General features: G+C 52.6%; 1 protein-coding gene across 3 annotated transcripts in view; it reads left to right on the forward strand.

The window, feature by feature from the left end:
* The window catches only part of LOC134007714 (protein TANC1-like), a 35,077-nt gene extending 10,436 nt beyond the window's left edge, over nucleotides 1–24,641 (forward strand). For 2 of the 3 annotated variants that reach the window (XM_062447348.1, XM_062447346.1), the window contains exons 7-27: nucleotides 62–277; nucleotides 4,102–4,215; nucleotides 4,567–4,821; nucleotides 4,978–5,141; nucleotides 6,798–7,029; nucleotides 9,109–9,275; nucleotides 11,441–11,950; nucleotides 12,335–12,438; nucleotides 12,774–12,882; nucleotides 14,687–15,133; nucleotides 15,400–15,621; nucleotides 15,997–16,078; nucleotides 18,886–19,019; nucleotides 19,140–19,263; nucleotides 19,388–19,563; nucleotides 19,665–19,758; nucleotides 20,833–20,862; nucleotides 21,083–21,174; nucleotides 21,648–21,794; nucleotides 22,914–23,014; nucleotides 23,116–24,641. In XM_062447348.1, coding sequence (XP_062303332.1) covers nucleotides 62–277; nucleotides 4,102–4,215; nucleotides 4,567–4,821; nucleotides 4,978–5,141; nucleotides 6,798–7,029; nucleotides 9,109–9,275; nucleotides 11,441–11,950; nucleotides 12,335–12,438; nucleotides 12,774–12,882; nucleotides 14,687–15,133; nucleotides 15,400–15,621; nucleotides 15,997–16,078; nucleotides 18,886–19,019; nucleotides 19,140–19,263; nucleotides 19,388–19,563; nucleotides 19,665–19,758; nucleotides 20,833–20,862; nucleotides 21,083–21,174; nucleotides 21,648–21,794; nucleotides 22,914–23,014; nucleotides 23,116–24,298 — 4,703 coding nt within the window. In that variant the 3' untranslated portion in view covers nucleotides 24,299–24,641. The remainder of the gene's footprint in view (nucleotides 1–61; nucleotides 278–4,101; nucleotides 4,216–4,566; nucleotides 4,822–4,977; nucleotides 5,142–6,797; nucleotides 7,030–9,108; nucleotides 9,276–11,440; nucleotides 11,951–12,334; nucleotides 12,439–12,773; nucleotides 12,883–14,686; nucleotides 15,134–15,399; nucleotides 15,622–15,996; nucleotides 16,079–18,885; nucleotides 19,020–19,139; nucleotides 19,264–19,387; nucleotides 19,564–19,664; nucleotides 19,759–20,832; nucleotides 20,863–21,082; nucleotides 21,175–21,647; nucleotides 21,795–22,913; nucleotides 23,015–23,115) is intronic. The other variant, XM_062447347.1, reaches the window with a different exon arrangement.
* The last annotated feature ends 134 nt before the right edge of the window (nucleotides 24,642–24,775 follow it).

Here is a 24,775-nt window from a genome sequence, read left to right on the forward strand (position 1 = left end):
CTCTCCACCTCCCCCCTCCCTCTCCTCCTCCTCTCCTCCCCCTCTCCTCTCCATGTCCCAGCAGGTGCCTCCAGCTCCTCAGAGCAGGATGGTCGCAGCACCTCCAGCCTGGAGCTTCCTAAAGATGGCTGCCATAGGAGCCCCGACCCCCTGCCTCCTTGCCCCCCCAGCGGCCATGATGCCCCGCCCAGGACCCCCTCCCCCACCCGGCCCCGCCCCCAGTGCCCCGCCCACAGCCCCTCCTCCTCAGGGATGCCACGCCCAAACTCCCTGGCCGGTGAGCTGGTGATGCCAGACACAGTGTAAAGTAACCACATCTCTGCTAGCAGACACAGTGTAAAGTAACCACATCTCTGCTAGCAGACACAGTGTAAAGTAACCACATCTCTGCTAGCAGACACAGTGTAAAGTAACCACATCTCTGCTAGCAGACACAGTGTAAAGTAACCACATCTCTGCTAGCAGACACAGTGTAAAGTAACCACATCTCTGCTAGCAGACACAGTGTAAAGTAACCACATCTCTGCTAGCAGACACAGTGTAAAGTAACCACATCTCTGCTAGCAGACACAGTGTAAAGTAACCACATCTCTGCTAGCAGACACAGTGTAAAGTAACCACATCTCTGCTAGCAGACACAGTGTAAAGTAACCACATCTCTGCTAGCAGACACAGTGTAAAGTAACCACATCTCTGCTAGCAGACACAGTGTAAAGTAACCACATCTCTGCTAGCAGACACAGTGTAAAGTAACCACATCTCTGCTAGCAGACACAGTGTAAAGTAACCACATCTCTGCTAGCAGACACAGTGTAAAGTAACCACATCTCTGCTAGCAGACACAGTGTAAAGTAACCACATCTCTGCTAGCAGACACAGTGTAAAGTAACCACATCTCTGCTAGCAGACACAGTGTAAAGTAACCACATCTCTGCTAGCAGACACAGTGTAAAGTAACCACATCTCTGCTAGCAGACACAGTGTAAAGTAACCACATCTCTGCTAGCAGACACAGTGTAAAGTAACCACATCTCTGCTAGCAGACACAGTGTAAAGTAACCACATCTCTGCTAGCAGACACAGTGTAAAGTAACCACATCTCTGCTAGCAGGCACAGTGTAAAGTAACCACATCTCTGCTAGCAGACACAGTGTAAAGTAACCACATCTCTGCTAGCAGACACAGTGTAAAGTAACCACATCTCTGCTAGCAGACACAGTGTAAAGTAACCACATCTCTGCTAGCAGGCACAGTGTAAAGTAACCACATCTCTGCTAGCAGACACAGTGTAAAGTAACCACATCTCTGCTAGCAGACACAGTGTAAAGTAACCACATCTCTGCTAGCAGACACAGTGTAAAGTAACCACATCTCTGCTAGCAGACACAGTGAGCACTAACATGTCAGCTACAGTGTTATATAGTCCAGTGTATGATATGGAATGTGGCTCTGTGATGTGGATGATGTGGGAGTGATGAGGCTTCTGTTCCCACTGGTCTCTGTGACAAGACATGGAAGGATACGTCTGTCTCCTCACCACCCTGGTGGAGGGATACGTAGTTAGAGAGCCTCTAGTTGTCAACGTACATCTGTTCCCCTACTCCCAAACCCCCCCCACACACACACACACACATACAAACACAAAACACACACTCACTTAGAGACACACACACATCCAAACACCCCAACACACAGTCACTAACACACACACACAACACATTCACAAGCACCACAACACACACCACTCAAACAAGGAACAAGAGCCTCTATTTCCTTCCTTGATGTGTCCTGTTGTGGAGCTGAGAGAGCGTCTTCCCAGAGGAGCAGCTCAGACGGCTGACTGCCTCAGAGACGCTTTCATCATGACAGCAACTAAATATACGTCCTCATGCCTCACACTTCCAGTCAGAGCTACCAGAGAGAGAGAGAGAGAGGAGGGGGAGAGGCGAGAGAAAGAGAGAGGGAGAGAGAGAGTGTTTTGGGATAGTGTTGCTTCTGAGAGCTGCTGTGTGTGATGAGGAGAGCTGGTGTGTACAGTAGAGAATATCTCCATGTTTCTCTTCTGCCTGTCGGGTTGTGGTGTGTGGCGATGATGCCATTTAAGACCTGCTAGTTCTCGGGGTAACACTCTATCCAGGGCTGTTGTCCCACACTGGCATTGAAATCAATTTGTCTTTTTTGCTAAAGAGAATATGTAGCTCAAAATGAAACCTATGTGCTAGAAAGGTTAATGTCACTGAGTACATGGGGATATCATGTTGAGAGGCACAGTGTATCACCTGACTCAAACACTGTACCTCGTACTAAAGCATCACTCAACGCATTCAGACCGCACCAACAAATTGCTTCCTGGTGGTGGCTATATTCTAATTGAGTACTATTCTTTTGATAATTTACTAAAATTAAATTTAATTCATGTGAAAATATGACTTAAGTACCACCTTATTGATTCGTGACCTGTGGGTCACGTGACCTGTGGGTAAGTGTTGGAACATGTCGTCAGCAGGACAGCCCTGCAGAACTCCAGCTGTGGAGTCGGCCAAGGTATTCTCAGGTGTTCGCCTGTCAGGGTGAAGTGTGTCTGTGTTGATGGAACTGTATGTGTGCCACCTCTGGAATAGAGGAAAGGAAAAGAGTCATTTCCTTCAGCTCTCAGATGACTGATGTTCTGATGAGCTCAACCCTTTTTTCACCCCTCTGTCTCTCTCAACCCTCTCTCTCTCTCTCCCTCTCTCCTTCTCTCTCTCTCTCCCTCTCATCCCCCCTCTCTCCCTCTCTTTCACCCCTCTCTCTCTCTCCCTCTCACCCCCTCCCTCTCATCTCCCTCTCTCTCCCTCCCTCTCTCTCTTTCTCTCTCTCTGTCCCTCTCTCCCCATCTCTCTCCTCTCCCCCCCCTTCTCTCTGTATCTCTCACCTCCCCTCTTCTCCTGTAAAACAAAAGGTGAGTCCAAACCCTCACTTGTTGTCTTGTTTGCTCTCTCTTTCTCCTCTCTCTTTCTCCTCTCTCTTTCTTCTGAAGGCTGTTTCTATTCATTGTCTCTCTCTTACCCCCTCTCTCTCTTGCCCCCTCTCTCTCTTGCTCTCTCTCTCTCTTGCCCCCTCTCTCTCTTGCCCCCTCTCTCTCTTGCCCCCTCTCTCTCTTGCTCTCTCTCTCTCTTCCATCCGTCAGGTTTCTCTCTTGTGCATGAACGTTTTCTCTTTTAATATGTGTGTGTGTGTTGGTGTGTGTGTGCATGTTTGTCCAGAGCAGATTCATGTGCGGGTGACTGTGGAGGTTGCTAACTTCTGGTTAGGGACGTATATCGTTTACTGAGATTATCATGGTGGAAGCAGTTTGTGGAAGCAATCAAGTTCCTGGCCGGCTCACTGTGGGGATTCATCTGGGTGTTTACAGACTGGAGTGTGTAATCTTGTTTTCATGTTCTGAATACTTAATTTGTCATATCCACGGATACAGCATACGTGAAATTATCTTTTGCCAAATCATATTTCTAGCAGGGCATATGGACGCTGTATTTCTATTATATTTAATTATGCCTTCATTTCTGTTGATAGTCTCTTTTGATCTTTCCTGCGGGAAAGACTTGTTGAACATATCTGTTATTTTGATACAGAATGGACTGACACTGTTAGATTGATCTGATGGAGAAGAGTGTTTCATCACCATGGTTACTTGGCCATAGAGGGCATGTTCATGTCTTCCTCCTTTATTCCACTTCTCATCTCTCTTTCTCTCTCCCTCTTCCCCTCTATCTCCCTCTCTCTCTGTCTCCCTCACTCTCCCTCTCACTCTCTGTCCCTCTATTTCCCTCTCTCATCTCTCTTTCTCTCTCACTCTCTCTCTATCTCTCTCTCTCATATCTCTTTCTCTCTCTCTCTCTCTCCCTCTCTCTCTCTCTCTCTCTCTCTCTCTCTCTCTCTCCGTCTCTCATATCTCTCCCTCTCTCTCTCCCTCTCTCTCTCTCTCTCTCATCTCTCTCTCTCCCTCTCTCTCTCTCTCTCTCTCTCTCTCTCTCCCTCTCTCATATCTCTCCCTCTCTCCCTCTCTCTCTCTCTCTCTCTCATCTCTCTTTCTCTCTCCCTCTATCTCCTCCTCCCCAGCGACCAGTTGCACCAGGCTGGAGGAGCTGGTGTGTCTGCCCGATCAGAGGAGCGTGTCTCAGAGATCCTCGGTGCGCTGCTCCCGGCCCAGCCCTGGAGCACACGACTCTAAAGGTAGCAGCTCCAGGAACAGATCGGTCTGTCAGGTTTAGGACGAAATGGTAGCGTCCCAAAGCTTTCAGCTTGTATTCATACTGACAGTGCCACTGAACTTACTCACTTTATCAAGCTCTCTCTCTCTCCTCAAGGAGTTTACCTCTCTCTCTCTCCTCAGGGAGTTTACCTCTCTCTCTCTCCTCAAGGAGTTTACCTCTCTCTCTCTCTCTCCTCAGGGAGTTTACCTCTCTTTCTCTCCTCAAGGAGTTTAACTCTCTCTCTCCTCAGGGAGTTTACCTCTCTCTCTCCTCAGAGTTTACCTCTCTCTCTCTCTCTCCTCAGGGAACTTACCTCTCTCTCTCTCCTCAGGGAGGTTGGCCCTGTTCCGACCCCCAGACATCATGCTGAAGCCTCTTCTGTTCGAGGTTCCCGGCCTGGCCGCTGACTCCTCCTTCGTGGGCCGTGATTGGCTGTTCCTGCGGCTGGAGGAGGTCTTGGGGAAGAGCGAGGCCGGCGAGGGGGGCGGGGCCGTTGTCATGGGCAACGTAGGTTTCGGCAAAACAGCGGCCATCTGGCGCCTGGTGACCCTGAGCTGCCACGGCAACCCTCGGAGCCCCGGCAGAGGTGAACCTGTCGCTACACTGAGTGCAACTCTCCTTGGTTCCCTAGTTCAATTAAAGGAGCGTTGTAGCGCTGACAGGACTGTTAGTAACAGCACTGTGAACAACACGACAGTTGCCTGCCATCGGCAGGGCTGTAACAGTGTCTTGTTGTCTGTAGGTGGGGACAGGGAGGCAGAGGGGGGGTCCAAGCAGCCCCCTCCCCCCAGCCCTCCCGCCACAGCCCCCCCGCCCCCCCAGCACCCCCCGCCCCCCCAGCCCTGCCCTGGATCTCCTGAGACAGACAGACACAGAGAGGAGGCTGTCAAACGCCTGGCTGCCAAGGTACAGTGTACCCTGTTGGTCTTCACACACACACACACACACACACACACACACACACAGGAACACACACCACACTCACCACCATGCCTCTGTGTGGTGAATACTAATGAATGTCTCTTGAATCTCAGATGACCTCTGGGCTTTGGTGTGCATTTACTTCTATGTTTCTATTTAGGTTCATATAATGATTGATTTCTTACAGTGGTGTAGGAAGGATTTGAGTACAGTGTGTGTGCGTGGGTGCCTGATTTGTAATCTTTGTCTGTAGCAAGCAGTCTGGATGTCTTCCTTAGTAAATCACATTTTCTGAATTTTTACAGAAAAGTTTTTATTTTGGTCTGACCAAGTATAACTCGCTCCTCAGCATAAATAACGTCCCACGCGCTTGTGACCAGCTAGCTGGTCAGTGGCGTAGCTTGATAGAGCTGTTTGAGAGGTGTGCTAGCTGGTCAGTGGCGTAGCTTGATAGAGCTGTTTGAGAGCTGTGCGGACCCAGTCAGAGGATCCCGGTTCGAATCCCGGTGCGGGTTTAATGAGGCAAGGAGCAACCCAGACACGCGTTGCCATGACGCCTGTGACAGAGCGCCAACAGATCCTGGATCTGTGAATGTAGTTGGTTGTCGACTTGAGCTACATTCCAGACATTTTCTAATCATGCAATAAGTTGGTAATTTGCATGTTTAATTAGTTTTAAGGAGCGATGGCAGGCTATCGTTTAGCTTTTGGTTATTTCACGGTTCAGTTGCTATAGGCAACGCAGGTCCCATGAAATTGTGGTTATCTCAACCTTGATATAAAACACCCGGGGTGTTGTTGAACCTAACGGAGTGTGAGGTCTATAACAGCACCTTACTGCCAGCTGTCGCTCTTCCCTGAGTGGCTGATGTTTACTTCCTGATCCTCAAGGCTCACACATGAAATCGAGTCTTGACCTGAATAAATGTTTCCACGGCAACACTGGTGGGCTCAGGGTATTGGTGCGGGAGATCTCCACTGAGCAGGTCAATCTAAAACAGATAAATTGTCTGAAACAGAAGAGGTCGGCCTTTGAAACAAATCCATCAACTTGCCTGATTCAAAAAACATAAAACCAGAGACGTTTTTAGGGATGTTTTTATGGTTTTCTGTTCTCCGTAGAGATGATGCTGGGAGGATCAGACACGACGTGAAGCTGGAAAGTCTCAAGTCAACTCTCGTTCTCCCTGGCCTCTCTCCCAGAGACATTTAGTCATTTAGTCATTTTTAGTCATTTTAGCAGACGCTCTTAGACCTTGAGTTGTGTTTGCCTTCTCCGCCTCGTCGTTTAGTCCTGTCCGTCAAGTGTCTCTTCTTCACGCCCGTTAGATTAACCGTCTGCCATTCTGACACCGATTTCCGGAGTCTCAGTCGTGTGTGTGTCAACAGGGCTCTAGGAAGGTTCCCTGAGGTGACTGATGAGTGACTCATCACATCTGGGAGGGTACAACATCAAGCCCCCCACTCGCCTCAACTGTGTACTTTGTCTTCTCTTGTGCTCTCTTTCTCCCTCTCTCTCCCTCTCTCTCCCTCTCTTCCTCTCTCTCATTCTGTCCCTCTCTCATTTGCCTCTGTCTTTCTCTGTCCCTCTGCCTCTTACTGTCTCTCTTTGTCTCTCTCCCCCCTTGTCACCCCCTCCAGGTGGTGGCGTATCACTTCTGCCAGGCGGACAACACCTACACCTGCCTGGTGCCTGAGTTTGTGCACAGCGTCGCCGCCCTGCTGGCCAGATGTCCTCAGCTGGCGCCCTACAGGGAGCTGCTGGTGAGAGAGCCCCTGCTGCAGAGCGCGCTCAGTCTGCGCTCCTGCGTCCAGGACCCCCTCAGTGCCTTCAGGAGGGGCGTGCTAGAGCCCCTCACCAGCCTGCGACAAGGTAGCTCACCTGACCACCACCTCGCTGGGTTCACACTTTCTGCCAGGGTAATACAGGTGGGCCGACAAACCAGTGAGAACTAAAGTATGAAAAATGAATAAACATAAAAATATTTATATATACTGTTGGTAAATTATTATAAAAATTCTTACTCATTTACTAATTTCAAAGAAATGTTGCCTTTGATTCATCATGACCAAAGCCGCAATAGTAACTTAATTTTTTATTATTGACAAGAAAACATACAGAACTCTCATAGGGGAGAAATAGAAAATCTTCATAGTAGATATAATAGAGATATTGTCAGTGTACATGATCTACATCAGTAGATATAATAGAGATATTGTCAGCGTACATGATCTACATCAGTAGATATAATAGAGATATTGTCAGCGTACATGATCTACATCAGAAGATATAATAGAGATATTGTCAGCGTACATGATCTACATCAGTAGATATAATAGAGATATTGTCAGCGTACATGATCTACATCAGTAGATATAATAGAGATATTGTCAGCGTACATGATCTACATCAGTAGATATAATAGAGATATTGTCAGCGTACATGAGAGAAAAGCATCCCCTCCAATAGTTACGCTTGGCACATTGATGAAAGACCAACTGACATTTTCGCCTTAACTATACGACCACTTCAATCCACTACGGTTACTTTAGTTTTCAAACACAAAATGCCTGTTTTTACGAGGAGTTCGGGCTGTCTTCCCAAAATGACAATCAAGATGTACATAGGAGTTTATGTTGCTGCCCTTCAAGCAAAAGGGAAAAGGGGTTCAAATTGTAGGCTACGTTTCGAGCTACATCGACAATTACGAAGGTAAGACATATCTAACTCACACGGTAAAAGTAGCTTGCCAGGCTAGCTCTAGCTTTCTAGGATTTGAGCAGTAACGTTAGCTAGGCCTGCTAACAATTTTTAGCTACATTATAATGTACTCTGTCTGCTTGCTTGCTAGTCGTTAATGTTAACTCACACAAATAATTGGTCTGTCATATGTGTTTCCTATGGGTACTATAATGTCTCAGTTTCTACCAAAAATCTGGAAACGGGAGAGATCTCCGAGAGGGCGACCTGTTATCAGTTGATGGAAAAAATTGAGAAGCTGATTATTCTTGAGTGTAGGGTTAATAAGAGAGCAATACCTAAGTGTTAACAACCTGTTCTGGTTATTAAAAGTCAAGTTTCTAACTTCACCGGCAGTTCTAAACTGGCCTGGCTGTGGTAGTTACAGGTTACCTCTGTTTACAATGTGTGCTTACTGTGGCGCTGATGAACACTTTGTCTTCTCGCTTAATTTTTTTTTGCTGTGAAAGCGAACTGTTTTGCTCCCGTGGTGTTGAGAAACATGTGTGATTAGCGCGAATTTAGTGAACGGATGTGTTGGGCGGCCGCAAAAATATTTGAGCTATGCAAGGGAGCAGCAAAGTGGAAAAGGTCGGGAATGGCTGCTTGGTTTCTGCTCCTGCTCGTCACAGTAAAGATCCCCTGTCTGTTAGTCAGGAGGCTCGAGTGCCATCCATCTCACCTGAGCCCCGCATTCTGCGCCTCCGGGGGGTTAGAGAGGAGATGAGGAGGTGCTGGGGCAGAACGGCTCGTATTCAGCCTGGGGAAAGAGGGGGGGGGGAGGGGGGAGTGGGGCGCGATACACCTCAACCCCCTCATCTCAGGTCCTGTCAGGGGTAGCGGTTGTTCTCATCCACATCCTGGAAGAGAAGCCAGTGTTCTCCCAGGAGGAGCCTGCTGTGAAGTCCCTCATCAGACACAAAGTGTTCTAGAGGATGATGGGGGAAAAGTAGTTCAGACCAATCTGTGTTTGGTAGCCGACGCTAGTTAGGTACCACAGCAGACCTGGGTGTTGCAGTGTGTGACTGTGAAAGGTTTCCCACAGTGCTTTTTAATCCAGCAGCTTTTCGTAACTGTCTTGCTTAAAAGGGGTCAAATCGTATACCAATGTAAACTGAATCACCTCAAAATTTAAGCAGAATTATTTTGAGGCATTATAAGGGTTGTTTACAGTTCAGAATCTGTTCTTCTCACCCCCCCACCCCTGAGCAGCAAGGACACTTCCAGAAGAGGACTTGGTTGTGTTGGTGGACGGGCTGAACGAGGCAGAGTTCCACAAGCCGGACTACGGCGACACCATCTCCTCCTTCCTCACCAAGATCCTCCCCAAGCTCCCGTCCTGGCTCAAGCTGGTGGTCACCGTCAGGACCGGACACCTGGTACGGAACACAGCACACACCACAGCTGCACGAGAGAGAGTGTGTGTGTGTGTGTGTGTGTGTGGGGAAGGGGCTGTTCAAAAAGTTATATGTTATAATATATTCTTCTTCTAATGTAAAATGTTAGACAGAGGCCATATCTCAGTTCTCCACACAAAGAGGATTGTGATCAGATATTTGGAGAAATCCAAATTTTTGACTTCCTCTCTTTTTCTTGTCGCTTGTCACCCATATTATCTCTGCTGACACTCAGAAACAGTCCAGATGACTGAGATCTGGGCGGGAGTCCAGGCCTGTTAGGACATCAGCATGTTGTCTTTTCCTCATGGAGGTCCACCACCACTCAGCGTATCAGCCCCTCTCAGCCAGCACTCCAACACTGCTGCTGCTGTCTGCCTGTCTGCCTGCCTGCCTGCCTGCCTGTCTGCCTGTCTGCCTGTCTGTCTGCATGTCTGTCTGTCTGCCTGCCTGCCTGTCTGCGTGTCTGCCTGCCTGCCTGTCTGCCTGTCTGCGTGTCTGCCTGCCTGTCTGCCTGTCTGCGTGTCTGCCTGTCTGTCTGCCTGCCTGCCTGTCTGCGTGTCTGCCTGTCTGTCTGCCTGCCTGTCTGTCTGCCTGTCTGCATGTCTGTCTGTCTGCCTGTCTGCATGTCTGTCTGTCTGTGTGTCTGCCTGCCTGTCTGCCTGTCTGCGTGTCTGCCTGTCTGCCTGCCTGTCTGTCTGCCTGTCTGCATGTCTGTCTGTCTGCCTGTCTGCATGTCTGTCTGTCTGTGTGTCTGCCTGCCTGTCTGCCTGTCTGCGTGTCTGCCTGTCTGCCTGCCTGCCTGCCTGCCTGCCTGTCTGTCTGCCTGTCTGTCTGTCTGCCTGTCTGTCTGTCTGCCTGTCTGCCTCTCTGCGTGTCTGCCTGTCTGTCTGCCTGCCTGTCTGTCTGCCTGCCTGTCTGCCTGTCTGCATGTCTGTCTGTCTGTCTGTCTGTGTGTCTGCCTGTCTGTCTGCAACCAGCCTACCAGCCAGCCTACCAGCATTTGTCATTTGTTACTTTGAGGAAATGATAACATAAACATGATATAAAGATTTATTGTAAAAATCATCCGCACTCAACAAGCCAAACTAACTCCTGTAGCTTGGTTTCCACATCATCCCACTCACTGGAACACGCTTCTCTCAGCCCAAATGTGTCATCCTGCGTTCGTCTGTGGAAGTGATGATCTCAGAGGAGAGTCACTGTACAGTAGCTCTGACGAGTCATCACACCCAGCTCTGGTCCTCTCCTGCTCCACCAATCACTTCCCCCAGTCAGGGCTTCTACTTCCTGTGTAGCATGGAGGGAGACTTCCTGGTCTGAGGGCCAGTGGTTTATTTAGATTTATGTTTTTATATATTTCTGTTGTTCCGGTCTCTTTTCTCCCCCCCTCTCCTGCCTCCACTCCACCTCCTCCCCTCCCTCTCCTCCTCCCCCTCCCTCTCCTGCCTCCACTCCACCTCCCCCCCTCTCCTCCTCTCCCTCCCTCTCCTCCTCCCCCCCCCTCTCCTCCTCTCCCTCCTTCTCCTCCTCTCCCCCCTCTCCTCCTCTCCTCCTCTCCCTCTCCTCCTCTCCCCCCCTCTCCTCCTCTCCCTCCCTCTCCTCCTCCCCCTCCCTCTCCTGCCTCCACTCCACCTCCCCCCCTCTCCTCCTCTCCCCCCCTCCCTCTCCTCCTCCCCCCCCCTCTCCTCCTCTCCCTCCTTCTCCTCCTCCCCCTCCCTCTCCTCCTCTCCCTCCCTCTCCTCCTCCCCCCCTCTCCTCCTCTCCCTCCTTCTCCTCCTCCCCCTCCCTGTCCTCCTCTCCCTCCCTCTCCTCCCCCTTCCTCTCGTCCTCTCCCTCCCTCCCTCTCCTCCTCCCCCTCCCTCTCCTCCTCCCCCCCTCTTCTCCTCTCCCTCCTCCTCCCCCTCTCCCTCCCTCTCCTCCTCCCCCTCCCTCTCCTCCTCCCCCCCTCTTCTCCTCTCCCTCCTCCTCCCCCTCTCCCTCCCTCTCCTCCTCCCCCTTCCTCTCCTCCTCTCCCTCCCTCCCTCCCTCTCCTCCTCCCCCCCTCTTCTCCTCTCCCTCCTCCTCCCCCTCTCCCTCCCTCTCCTCCTCCCCCTCCCTCTCCTCCTCCCCCTCCCTCTCCTCTTTACCCTTCCTCTCCCCCCCAGGAGCTAGCCTCCCCCCTTCCCTTCCCCAGGATCTCCCTGGATGACTTCTCAGACAGCAGTGAGATCGGCGCCGACCTCGGTGACTACATCCAGCTCCGTGTCAGCGCCAGCCCTGAGGTCGCCGCCAATGTGACGGCGCCTAGTGGCTCCGCCCCCGACCCACTCCTCCTCAGCAAGTTCAGCAGCCACCTAGCCACGCGCAGCCAGGGCAGCATGCTGTACCTGCGCTGCACCCTTGACCTCTTCCACCACGCTCACCTGGTCATCAGGGGGGGAAACTACATGGTGGTGCCCGTGTCGCTGGCGGAGGTGTTCCTGCTGCTGTGCCACGCCAGCTTCCCCGGGGCGCAGGACTTGGAGCGAGCTCTGCCCGTGCTCAACCTGGTCCTGGCCTCGCTGCACCCGCTGACGGAGGAGCAGCTGTTCCGGGCGCTGAACGCGGGGTACATCCGCGGGGAGATGGCCTGGGAGGACTTCCTGCTGCGCCTGGAGAGCCTCGCTCCCTTCCTGGTGAGACGTCTGTGGGGGGAGGAGGAAAGGGGGGAGAGGGGGAGGAGGAGAGGGGGGAGGGGGAGAGGGGGGAGGAGGAGAGGGGAGAGGGGGGAGGAGGAGAGGGGGAGAGGGGGAAGGGGGGGAGGAGAGGGGGCAGGAGGAGAGGGGGCAGGAGGAGAGGGGGGAGGAGGAGAGGGGGGGGAGGAGAGGGGGGAGGAGGGGAGGGGTGGAGGAGGAGAGGGGGGAGAGGCAGAGGGGGGAGGAGGAGAGGGGGCAGGAGGAGAGGGGGACCCTGGGGGCTCCTGAGACAAGACAGCGTTCTAACCTCTGTTACATACAAACACACACACACACGTTGTACACAGGTCACCCAGGTAGAACGTGTTTGCTTCCTGGTTGCAGGTGAAGCGCAGAGACGGCACTCGCATGATGTTCCACCCCTCCTTCAGGGAGTGGCTGGTCTGGAGGGCTGATGGAGAGAGCACCGACTTCCTGTGTGACCCCCGGTCAGTTCCTGTTAGGGGGGGGAGGATGAGAGAGGGGAATTCTGGTGGTTAAATTGAAGTGAATTACCAGCCAGAACTACACGATAATGATGATGACTATAATTATGCTGATGGTTGAGTGTTAGAAAAGCATTTCTCGCTTGTTACTGTGTCAACAGTCCTCACGGTGAAAACAGCGTTTGAATGAAGCTGTATTCACCCTGCAGACGGTCCTAACAGAGAGCAGAGAGGAAAACTGCCACCTCTAGATTTCTGTTCAAACTCTCTAACCACTAAGCTCTGCCCCAGGCCGTGTGTACGGCTGCTAACCGCGCTGCTTGGTGTTTGCCCCTCAGGAGTGGCCACGCCCTCTTGGCCTTCATGCTCTCCAGGCAGGAGGGGAAGCTGAACCGGCAGCAGACCGTGGAGCTGGGACACCACATCCTCAAAGCTCACATATTCAAGGTACTGGACCACACCACACCACACCATACCACACCATACCACACCACACCTCACCACACCATACCACACCACACCACACCTCACCACACCACACCACACCACACCATACCACACCACACCTCACCACACCACACCACACCATACCACACCACACCATACCACACCACACCTCACCACACCATACCACACCACACCTCACCACACCATACCACACCACACCACACCACACCACACCATACAACACCACACCATACCACACCACACCATACCATACCACACCACACCACACCATACAACACCACACCATACCACACCACACCACACCATACCACACCATACCACACCTCACCACACCACACCATACCTCACCATACCACACCACACCATACCATACCACACCATACCACACCTCACCACACCATACCACACCATACCTCACCACACCACACCATACCACACCACACCATACCTCACCACACCATACAACACCACACCATACCACACCATACCATACCACACCACACCACACCACACTATACAACACCACACCACACCACACCATACAACACCACACCATACCACACCATACCATACCACACCACACCATACCACACCTCACCACACCTCACCACACCACACCATACCTCACCATACCACACCACATCATACCACACCACACCATACCACACCACACCATACAACACCACACCTCACCACACCACACCACACCACACCTCACCTCACCTCACCACACCACACCATACCATACAACACCACACCACACCACACCTCACCACACCACACCATACCTCACCATACAACACCACACCTCACCACACCACACCACACCTCACCACACCATACCACACCACACCACACCACACCATACCATACCATACCATACCATACCATACCTCACCATACAACACCACACCACACCATACCATACCATACCTCACCATACAACACCACACCACACCATACCTCACCTCACCATACATATTTAAGGTGCTCCGCTGCTCCTCCCGTCACTCTCAAACCCAGGCCTTGATAAAGATGTAGTTTAGTTTAGCAGACTTTTATCCTAGGCAACATACACCTGGAGCCGAGTGCACCAGCTGGGCGTACGCCTGGGTGTAACGCTACGTCCGACGTAGAACTGAAAGTTACGACTAACTTAAAGTTACGACTAGTGCACCAGTTAGACTGAAGCCCTTTATGTGCTGCACCTGGGTGTACATTTTACACCTAGTGGGGAGCAGGCGTAAGTTTGAAAATCGGACTAATATCCATGGTAATTATAATGTACAACAGTTTGATCGCACATGCAGCGCGTCTTGTTTATAGGCAACATATGGCCTATTTCCCTGTGAGCATGCTTCTATTCTGAGTAAACAACTCTAGAAGTTTTCTAATTTCTCTATCAGTAAAATTTATTTTCCTTTTCTTTCTTTTTTAAATCCATGGCTTGTTTTGAAGGGAGATAGGCTAGCTAAGTGGCTCTTAAATGTGTTGCTTGGCAACGATCGACGCTTTCGCATTTTCACAAGGACGCGCATCTTAAAACCAGGCGTAGCTACGACCGTGGCCTGTCAAGCTTGGTGCACTCGGTGTAAATTCAAATCACAAAGTCGGACGTAACTAAGATCGACGTAGGAGTTAAGACCAACTTTTTTACGCCCAGCTGTTGCACTCGGCTCCTGGGTCTATTTGATCTGCAGTCACTGTCTGCCTAGGTCACAGTGCCTGAACCTGACCTTTAACCCCTGCCCTCTGACCCCTGACGCTGTGGTTGTGTCCCCAGGGCCAAAGTAAGAGGACAGGGGTCTCCTCCAGTGTGCTGCAGGCTCTGTGGGTGAGCTGCAGCACAGACAACCTGTCTGCCGCTTTGGGCTCCCTCAGGAACCTGTACACCCCCAACGTCAAGGTCACACACACACGCATGCACACACACTTCCAAGCACACACACACACCCACACCCCCTCTCTCCCTGACACTCTTGTTCGTCCGCAGGTGAGCCGTCTGCTCATAATGGGCGGGGCCAGCGTCACCTGGCGCACGGAGGTGATTGGTCGAGCCCCGGTGCTGGGGGTGCACGCCCACCTGGGCCACACAGAGGAGGCGGGGCTTCTGCTGGAGATGGGCGCGGCCGTGGACGCGGCCAGCGACACGGGGATGACCCCTCTCTGCCTGGCGGCGGCAGCCGGACACCCGGGACTGGTCAGCCTGCTCTGCAGGAAGGGGGCAAAGGTCACCGTCTTCATAGATATAGATAGTAGAATAGGTTATAGAATAGACGAAATTGTGAAATGGAAGAGTTAAAAGAGGAGGGTAGATTGATAAGAATTGGTTTGCTTTGCAACTCTTAAACAGATGAATAGAATACAATGTTATTGTTCGTCCAGGATGGGCATTTCTTTCTGGCGTCACCTGCCATTAAAGAGACAATAGTGACTGTAGGATGAAAACCAGGAAGTGAACATGTTCTGTCCTGACCTCTGACCCCTGTGTGTTAGGTGAGCCATGTGGACAAGTCGGGCCAGTGTGCTGTGGTCCACGCGGGGCTGAAGGGACACCCAGACATCATCCACCTCCTCCTGGCACAGGCCTGGCCCGAGCCCACGGGCCCCCACGGCCCCCCCGGCCCCCCGGGCCCCCACGCCCTCCTGGGCTGCCCTGGGAGGAGGGAGGCCTGTCAGCAGGCCCTGACAGCAGCCTCCAGCATGGGACACACACACGTATGATTCCCGCACCTCCCACACACATGTACATACACACGTATGACCCACCTCCTACCTCCACACATGTACACACATCCATGTTTTAAATATATATGTTCACTTTTTTTGAGAAGTTCCTTTGTGTTTGTCTGGAAGAACCCTTGCGTCTCCCAGACAAGCAGCAGGACACATCCTGACCCTCACAGCTGCAGGCAGCCTGTGTTCTTCTGGGTTTGTGTGTTTGATGGGACTAGTTTAATATACGAACATATTTATAATATAGAAGTGCTTCGTAGAACTTTACCTACCTTTACAGTCCCAGTGGCTCACACACACACACACACACACACGGCTGTACTGCTGGTCCCTGCAGCTGACACACTGTGTCTCCAGGTTGTGAGGAGCCTGCTGGAGCAGAAGGATGAAAATGTGACCCTGCAGATAGACGCTGCTGACTCCCTCTGGAGAGAGACAGGTACTGTCCTTCCCCTCCCTCCCTCCCTCCCTCCCTCCCTCCCTCCCTCCCTCCCTCCCTCCCTCCCTCCCTCCCTCCCTCCCTCCCTCCCTCCCTCTGTTCTTCTCTTCTTCTTAGCCCCATCCCAGTTTTTTATTGTAAAGTTTATTTCAATCTAATTCCATTGCAAGTTGTGTACCCTTAGTTTGGTAGTTATGTACCCTTAGTATAGTTAGTCCTCATATTTAAATTTTAGATTCCTATATGTTTAATGTTTGCACCTTCCTGCCAAAGCAAATTCCTTGTCTGTGCAAACTTTCATGGCGAATAAAACCCATTCTGATTCCTTCACTCCCTTGCGAAACGGCAGGAACTGAAATACCTGCCTAATCAGGTTTTAGTTGGCATGAAAATAATGAGTGTTTCACGGCGCTGCACATTAGAAAACAACCTTGAATGTTTTTGAGAAGTTATGTTGTGGATTTGGAATCACCTGCCACACAGGCCAAGATGATCCTCAAGATCTGAAGCAGCCTTCACAGCATGGCACCTCGTCTGCTAGTGTGTCTGTGGGCGATACAGATTATGCCATTACATCTCTGCGTGATGCAGTTGTCCGTGGATAATAGAAGTAATGGTGGAGGGAAAAATACATTAAGTGATGGGCTACATTCTACTATGGTGCAGAGCAGCAGTGAACCTGGCTTATTGAGTTAGGATATCCTTCCACCTGTCATCTCACCCTCCTCTCACCCTCTCCCCCTCCTCTCCCCCTCCTCTCCTCCTCTCACCCTCCTCTCCCCCTCCTCTCCTCATCTCCTCCTCTCCCCCTCCTCTCCTAACACAATCTGAGCCCAGACACACACTTCTCCATCTGACAGCCTCTGATGGAATCACCCCAGCTTCCACTGGCTCCTGTTGCTGGGAAGCTCTAATCCAGTGCATGCCTTTTGGCGCCAACCAGCCAACTGTGAATACAAACTTAATTAAATCTCATTGATGACTTTTAGATGTGTGAAGAGATGGGTGAAACCAGAGGTAATTTCTTGTGGTTAATTGCCTCTACCCGTAGGACAATTAAACAAACATCCAGACTTGAATCACTGTTTAGGTCATAATGTTTCTTTTTTTAATAATCTGGCCCCCTCCCCTACTTGGAGCAGTTAAGACAGTACTATGTAACATGGCAGGGCTGTACTGTATTAACATTGTAGCTGTGCAGAACCTATGAGTGCATGACATCACTGTTTTAGTGGTTAAGTGAGGGTTAGTGATTAACTGCAGGTTATTATGCTGACAGACACATTGTGTGTGGGTGTGGGTCTGTCCTTCACGTGTAATTAGATGCAAAATGGCCGCCAAGGGTTGTGTTCTAGGATCATCTAGAGAGGGTGCAGTCTCTGAGGAGAGTGTGAAGTGTGCTTGCGGCTCCCCCAACTGGGGTAGTTTAACTACATGACCTCCTGTCGGTGCAGTTCAGATGTCCACAATGTTCAGATATTTGGAGAAAGACCAGTTCCATGGGGTGTGCTTACATCATCACGAGGTGTGCTTACATCATCATGGGGTGTGCTTACATCATCACGAGGTGTGCTTACATCATCATGGGGTGTGCTTACATCATCACGAGGTGTGCTTACATCATCATGGGGTGTGCTTACATCATCACGGGGTGTGCTTACATCATCATGGGGTGTGCTTACATCATCATGGGGTGTGCTTACATCATCATGGGGTGTGCTTACATCATCATGGGGTGTGCTTACATCATCATGGGGTGTGCTTACATCATCATGGGGTGTGCTTACATCATCATGGGGTGTGCTTACATCATCACGTAAGGACAAATACACAACATTACTGTATCTTTAAAAAAAGTTGCTTTATTATTGATTATTCATAATTCCCATAATCAAAAAGTTTGTGTGTAAGTGTGTTTGTCTGTGTGTGGTTATGTGTGTGTGTGGTTATGTGTGTGTGTGTGTGTGGTTATGTGTGTGTGTGTGTGGTTATGTGTGTCTGTGTGTGGTTATATGTGTGTGTGTGTGTGGTTATGTGTGTGGTTATGTGTGTGTGTGTCTTTGTTTTCCATGCGCTCACCCAGCTGAGTGTTCCAGTGCTGTGGTTCAAACACACAGCTCTGATTGGCCAGTGTTTCTGGGGAGACAGGAGAGGCCAGGTGTCCCAGGTCTAACCCGACACCTGGCCCTGCTGGGGACAAGGACTGAGCTCATGACGTTAGTTCCAGACCAGTGATCAAATGTTATGACAAGGCAAAGTACAGGAGCAGTTGAGTGGCAGTTATGTCTCCTCGTTTCACAGCCCGGAACCATCATCGCTGTCACGTTATTTATTTTTAAATGTTCTTAGCTGTCGTACTTTTGACATATGCAAATGAGAAGCTGCCCTCCTCTCTCTCCCTCCTCTCTCCCCCTCCTCCTCTCTCTCCCCCCCTCTCTCCCCCTCCTCTCTCCCCCTCCTCCTCTCTCCCCCCCCACTCTCCCCCTCCTCTCTCGCCCCGTCCTCTCTCTCTCCCTCCTCTCTCTCCCTCCTCTCTCCCCCTCCTCTCTCTCCACCCTCCTCTCTCTCCCTCCTCCTCTCTCTCCCCCCCCTCTCTCCCCTTCCTCTCTCTCCCTCCTCTCTCCCCCTCCTCTCTCCCCCTCCTCTCTCTCCCCCCTCTCTCTCCCTCCTCTCTCTCCCTCCTCCTCTCTCCCCCTCCTCTCTCCCCCTCCTCTCTCTCCCTCCTCCTCTCTCCCCCTCCTCTCTCCCCCTCCTCTCTCTCCCTCCTCCTCTCTCTCCCTCCTCTCTCCCCCTCCTCTCTCCCCCAGCTCTGGGTGTGGCATCGGCCCGGGGCAGGCTGCAGACCTGTGTGTTCCTGCTGGAGCAGGGGGCCAGCGTGGAGCAGGCCAGCCACCGGGGCGTGACCCCTCTCCTCAGCTGCGTCCGCCATGGCCACGCCCAGGTCAGAGGTCATCCTGCTTCTCTGTCAAAGCTCAACGCAATCTGGACTACCAGAGTAACTCTCTTGCATCTGTCTCTCTCTGCCCCCCCCTCTCCCCTCTCCCCCTCTCCCCTCCCCCAGGTAGCAGAGCTGCTCATGCAGCATGGGGCGAACATCGAGGCGGTGGACAAACAGGGTCGCACTCCTCTGATGGTGGCAGCCAGTGAGGGGCACCTGACCACTGCTGACCTGCTGTTGTCCAAGGGTGAGGGGTCACGCTTAGTTCTGAATTGATGTTCTGAAGTTTGGTTTGTTATAAACGTGACAGTTAATGTAATTCCAAAAGTAACCAGTATCTTGCGCGTGCATGTCTGTGTGTGTGTCCCCAGGGGCGTCCGTGTCCTCAGTGGACCAGGAGGGGGTGTCGGCGCTGGGGTGGGCGTGTCTAAAGGGCCGCAGGGGCGTGTCTCAGCTGCTGCTGGAGAACGGCTCTGACATCAACCACCTGGACCTCACAGGACGCTCCCCGCTGGACCTGGCCGCACTGGGCGCACACACACACACGGTCAGTCAGCGCACACACACACACACACGGTCAGTCAGTCAGCGCACACACACACACACACGTTCATTCAGCCAACCTCTGGTATGCTCTGCCCTCTGTAGGTGCAGTACCTGGTGGAGAGGGGGGCGGGCGAGCCCAGCTCTCACAGGCAGACTGAGCGCTCCAACACACTGCTGAAGAAGGGAGACAAAATAGGTGGGAAAACTTTGACATCTTATTTTATTTATCTGTTCACCACAAACAAGGGACTGGTCATCTGGACTTCCTGTGTGCCTCATCGGTACAGCCCGCTGGACTTCCTGTGTGCCTCATCGGTACAGCCCGCTGGACTTCCTGTGTGCCTCATCGGTACAGCCCGCTGGACTTCCTGTGTGCCTCATCGGTACAGCTCGCTGGACTTCCTGTGTGCCTCATCGGTACAGCCCGCTGGACTTCCTGTGTGCCTCATCGGTACAGCCCGCTGGACTTCCTGTGTGCCTCATCGGTACAGCTCGCTGGACTTCCTGTGTGCCTCATCGGTACAGCCCGCTGGACTTCCTGTGTGCCTCATCGGTACAGCTCGCTGGACTTCCTGTGTGCCTCATCGGTACAGCCCGCTGGACTTCCTGTGTGCCTCATCGGTACAGCTCGCTGGACTTCCTGTGTGCCTCATCGGTACAGCCCGCTGGACTTCCTGTGTGCCTCATCGGTACAGCCCGCTGGACTTCCTGTGTGCCTCATCGGTACAGCCCGCTGGACTTCCTGTGTGCCTCATCGGTACAGCCCGCTGGACTTCCTGTGTGCCTCATCGGTACTGCGCTTTGGACATAAGAATGTGCTGAATGAAGGCACAGCAGCAGACCCAGGATCAGAAGCGTGTAGTTCTTAACAGTGTTTCAGTGTCGAGGAACGGTCTGTATTTAACTATAATAACAGTATCTCAACTCCCAGGTTTACACAGTGCAGCAGAAACACTGTCTGGTCCGAAGTCTGACTGGCTCAGTTTCATGGTACAGAGGCATGTACCTGTTTGTGACAATGGTGATACATCTGAACATCTCATGTATACATTCATCTGACACCTCCTCTTGTTCCTCCACCTCTCTCTCCCCGTCTCTCTCCCCCTCTCTCTCCCCCTCTCTCTCCCTCTCTCTCCCCCTCTCTCTCCCCCTCTCTCTCCCTCTCTCTCTCCCTCTCTCTTTCCCCCTCTCTCCCTCTCTCTCCCTCTCTCTCCCTCTTTCCCCCTATCTCTCTCTCCCTCTCTCTCCCCTGCTCCTGGACACCTGACAGGCTATAAAACTGCTCCTCATGACCGATCAGGTAGGATGCCTCTATCTAGGTTGATGACTACAGGATTCAACAGTGTGTTTGTGTAAGTGTGTGTGAGTGACTGCACGTATGAGCGAGTGTGTCTGTGTGACTGTCTGTGGTGTGTGTGTGTGTGTAATGTGTGTGTGTGCCTTGTATCAGTCAACCCTCTCCCTTCAGGTCACGCCACGTGGGTTAGTTAGGGTTAGTGATGTGTGTGTGTGTCCTCCAGGTCACGCCACCTGGGCAATGGCCTCTTCCAAACCAGACGTCCTCCTCATCCTGTTGCAGAAGCTCATGGAAGAAGGCAACCTGCTGTACAAGGTACTGCAGCTCTGTAGTCCTGTACCTTTACTGTAGTCCTGTTCCTGTACTGTAGTCCTGTTCCTCTACTGTAGTCCTGTTCCTGTACTGTAGTCCTGTACCTCTACTGTAGTCCTGTTCCTGTACTGTAGTCCTGTACCTCTACTGTAGTCCTGTTCCTGTACTGTAGTCCTGTTCCTGTACTGTAGTCCTGTTCCTCTACTGTAGTCCTGTTCCTGTACTGTAGTCCTGTACCTCTACTGTAGTCCTGTTCCTGTACTGTAGTCCTGTTCCTCTACTGTAGTCCTGTTCCTGTACTGTAGTCCTGTACCTCTACTGTAGTCCTGTTCCTCTACTGTAGTCCTGTTCCTCTACTGTAGTCCTGTTCCTCTACTGTAGTCCATGATCTCCACTGTTGTTCAAAATCTCTTCTGTCTTTCTCTCTCCCCATCTCTTCTCCTCCCTCTCCCCTCCTCTTTTCCTCCTCCCTCCAGAAGGGGAGGATGAAGGAGGCGGGGCAGAGGTACCAGTACGCCCTGAGGAGGTTCCCCCGGGAGGGCGTGGCCGAGGACCTGCGCTCCCTGAGGGAGCTGAAGGTGTCCCTCTACCTCAACCTGTCTCGCTGCAGCCGCAAAAACAACGTACGTGCCTCCACCAGGATCTGGGGTGTGTGTGTGTGGGGTGTGTGTGTGGGGTGTGTGTGTGGGGTGTGTGTGTGGGGTGTGTGTGTGGGGTGTGTGTGTGTCAGAGCCGCTGCTGATGTGGAGGGAGGAATGACGGGATGGAAAATGTCATCTTCTGGTCCGCTCAGCCAGGAGTAATGGAGGGCTTGATAGGCTGCGATAAGGTCACCCTCGCTCCGAAGCTGCTCGCTAATAAATCAAAACACACACACACTCTCTCTCTCTCGCACACACACTTACACAGAGGCACACACTCTCTCACACACACACACACACACACACACACACACACTCTCTCACACACACACTCACACAGCTCTTCCCCCTGGTTCCTGCTGGGGGCTACGTCCTAGCAGTATGGGGATCTGGACGGGTCATGTGCAGCAGGTGAGAGCTGTGAGGAGAGGCCTTTCATACGTCATCATTAAATCTACAGCACTCTCATGCGCTCAGAGCTGCTGGCTCGACCTCACTCTCAAGGGCAGCAGCACAATGATGCTGCTCATTATAGATTCAGCTGCCAGAGACGAGAAGGAGCATGCCTAGATACTGGCTGGGGGGTTGGTACACACACACACTGTACACACACACAGTACACACACACACAAGTACCACACAGGCGTAAGTGTACACACAGCTACTCACACATAATCAAGTATACACACACAAATGTGTGCACACAGAGATACGACACGGTTACGAAAACCCTATTGTTGTGGGCCAGATGTAATCTTTGGCATGTGATTGACATGGCTATTCTGGGAATAAGGGCTGTGCCTGGCTGGAGAAGTCATTAAGACGGCAGTGCTCCACCGTGAGCATCAAATAACTGCTATTTAACTCTCCAGTTAAGCAATGATTATTGTTATGCTGATTACTCATTCCAGTCAGCTAATGCAGGGAGAAGCTCTTTCCACACTCTCAGCCTGGATTCATGAGTGCCTCTGCTAACATCACAGAGGCTAATGACTGCAAGCTGGGTGGGAGGAGATTGTTTCTCTCCAATACAAATTTCTGTGGAACATTAAAATTCTCATGACTCTTTTCTGGTTAAAACATTTGTGTGTTTAAAACCAGGACTTCGGCATCGCGGAGGACTTTGCTACCAAGGCCCTGGAGCTGAAACCTAGGTCCTACGAAGCCTTCTACGCTCGCGCCCGCGCCAAGAGAAGCAGCAGGTAGGGACCTGTCACCAGGACACACACACACACACATACACCCTCAGTGGTTAGAGCATGTGTGAGGAGTGTGGTGTCTCTCCTCTCCTTTCTTCTCTCAGGAAGTTCTCTGCAGCTCTCAGTGACCTGAACGAAGCATCCCGCCTCTGTCCCTCCAACCGGGAGATCAGACGGCTGCTACTGCGCGTGGAGGACGAGTGTCAGCAGCAGCAGCAGCCCAGCACCACCCAGGACCCCCCCCACCACCGCCAGCCCTCGGATGGGGAGGCAGCCCTCCACAGTCAGGGGAGCCCAGACCGACAGAGCCCTCCAGAGCTGGGGGAGGAGGAGGTTCCTGTGAGGAGCGGGAGGAACCCGGATCAGTGGCCTCAGAACCCGTACGGGCACAGCCGGGCCCTGCAGCCTGTCCTGGGGGACCACGGCCCCCCCCCGGGCCTGGACCTGGCCCCCCCTCCGGCCCAGCCAGGCCAACACAGCGCCCGGCTGCCCCACAACCTGACCAGCCAGCCCAGACAGCACTGCCACTCCCTGCAGCCAGGGGGCAGGATCGCGGGCCGGCCCATGTCTCTGTGTGGGCCGTCCAGCCCTCTGCCTGGCAGACACCTGCGCCCTGACATCAGCCCTCTGCCCCCTTCCACCTCCAGCGAGCACCTCCCACCCTCCCCTTCCTCCCCCTCTTCCTCGCCCTTCTCCCCCAACGCCTTCTCCTCCAGCCTCTCCAGGGCAATGGACCGGCTCTCGGCCCACCCCGGGGCCCCCGCAGAGGGCTCATGTCCTGGGGCGGGGCCGGTTGCCATGGAGGTGTGGAGGGAAGGGGCCTCTCGGGGCTCCAGCTCGGGCAGCAGCACGCTCTCGGACAGCGGCGTCCCACGGCCGCAGGGCGTCCCCGGGCTGCAGGGCCCCGACGCGCCTCGCCACGCCAGCAGCGTGAAGACCAAACCAGAGCTGAAGCCGCGACCGTTCATGGGGGTGAAGGATAAGGCTGTGCGTGTGCAGGGAGCACCCGGGCTGGGTTGGCCTGGGCTGGGCTCCGAGGGGAGACCCGAGACCTTCGGCATGGCCGCCCTGGACCGGCCCGGGGAGTTCCAGCGGGCCTCGTACCAGGACAAGCCCCAGGGGGGTGGAGGGGGCCTGGCTAACGGCCAGCAGTACCCAGACAGGAAGGCTGGCCCGCAGCAGTACCCAGACCCCCGGAGCCTCCAGCCCAGCCTCACCCGGGACAACCCCGCCCTGCACGCACCCCCCATCAAACCCAAACGCTCTTTCATAGAGTCCAATGTGTGACAGGGCGGGAACAGGAGCTCGCTGGGTCCTCAGACACACGACACGCAGACCAGATACCCGGAGGCAGACCGAACCTAGTCCCGAGGGAAAGCAGGTGGACTTGAAGCTACTGTGCTTTTTGCTTCAGCAGATCTCATGTGTAGGGCAGCTTTTCCAAGCCGACAGCACATCAACAGACCTCAGCAGCTCAACACAAGGCAATAGAGACGCATTAGTCCAACACGCATAACAGCAAACATGCAGATAGAACGTAAGGTTGAAACGTACTCGTGAATCTAGAAGACAAGAAGCCATTTGAGATGAGTGGCAAGCGATGGGCATTTTTATTATGGGGAATTCTAGTATTAACAAAAGGGTGTTTTGTTATTTATTTATAGATTTGTAAATGCCGTATTTATAGATGGTATACCTCCTAGGTGGTGAAACAGCCTTTAGTGTAAACGAGGGAGCTCGTTGTGTCCCTGTGTACTCTTCATA

The sequence above is a fragment of the Osmerus eperlanus genome, chromosome 21, assembly GCF_963692335.1.
Source record: "Osmerus eperlanus chromosome 21, fOsmEpe2.1, whole genome shotgun sequence".
Classification (NCBI taxonomy): domain Eukaryota; kingdom Metazoa; phylum Chordata; class Actinopteri; order Osmeriformes; family Osmeridae; genus Osmerus; species Osmerus eperlanus.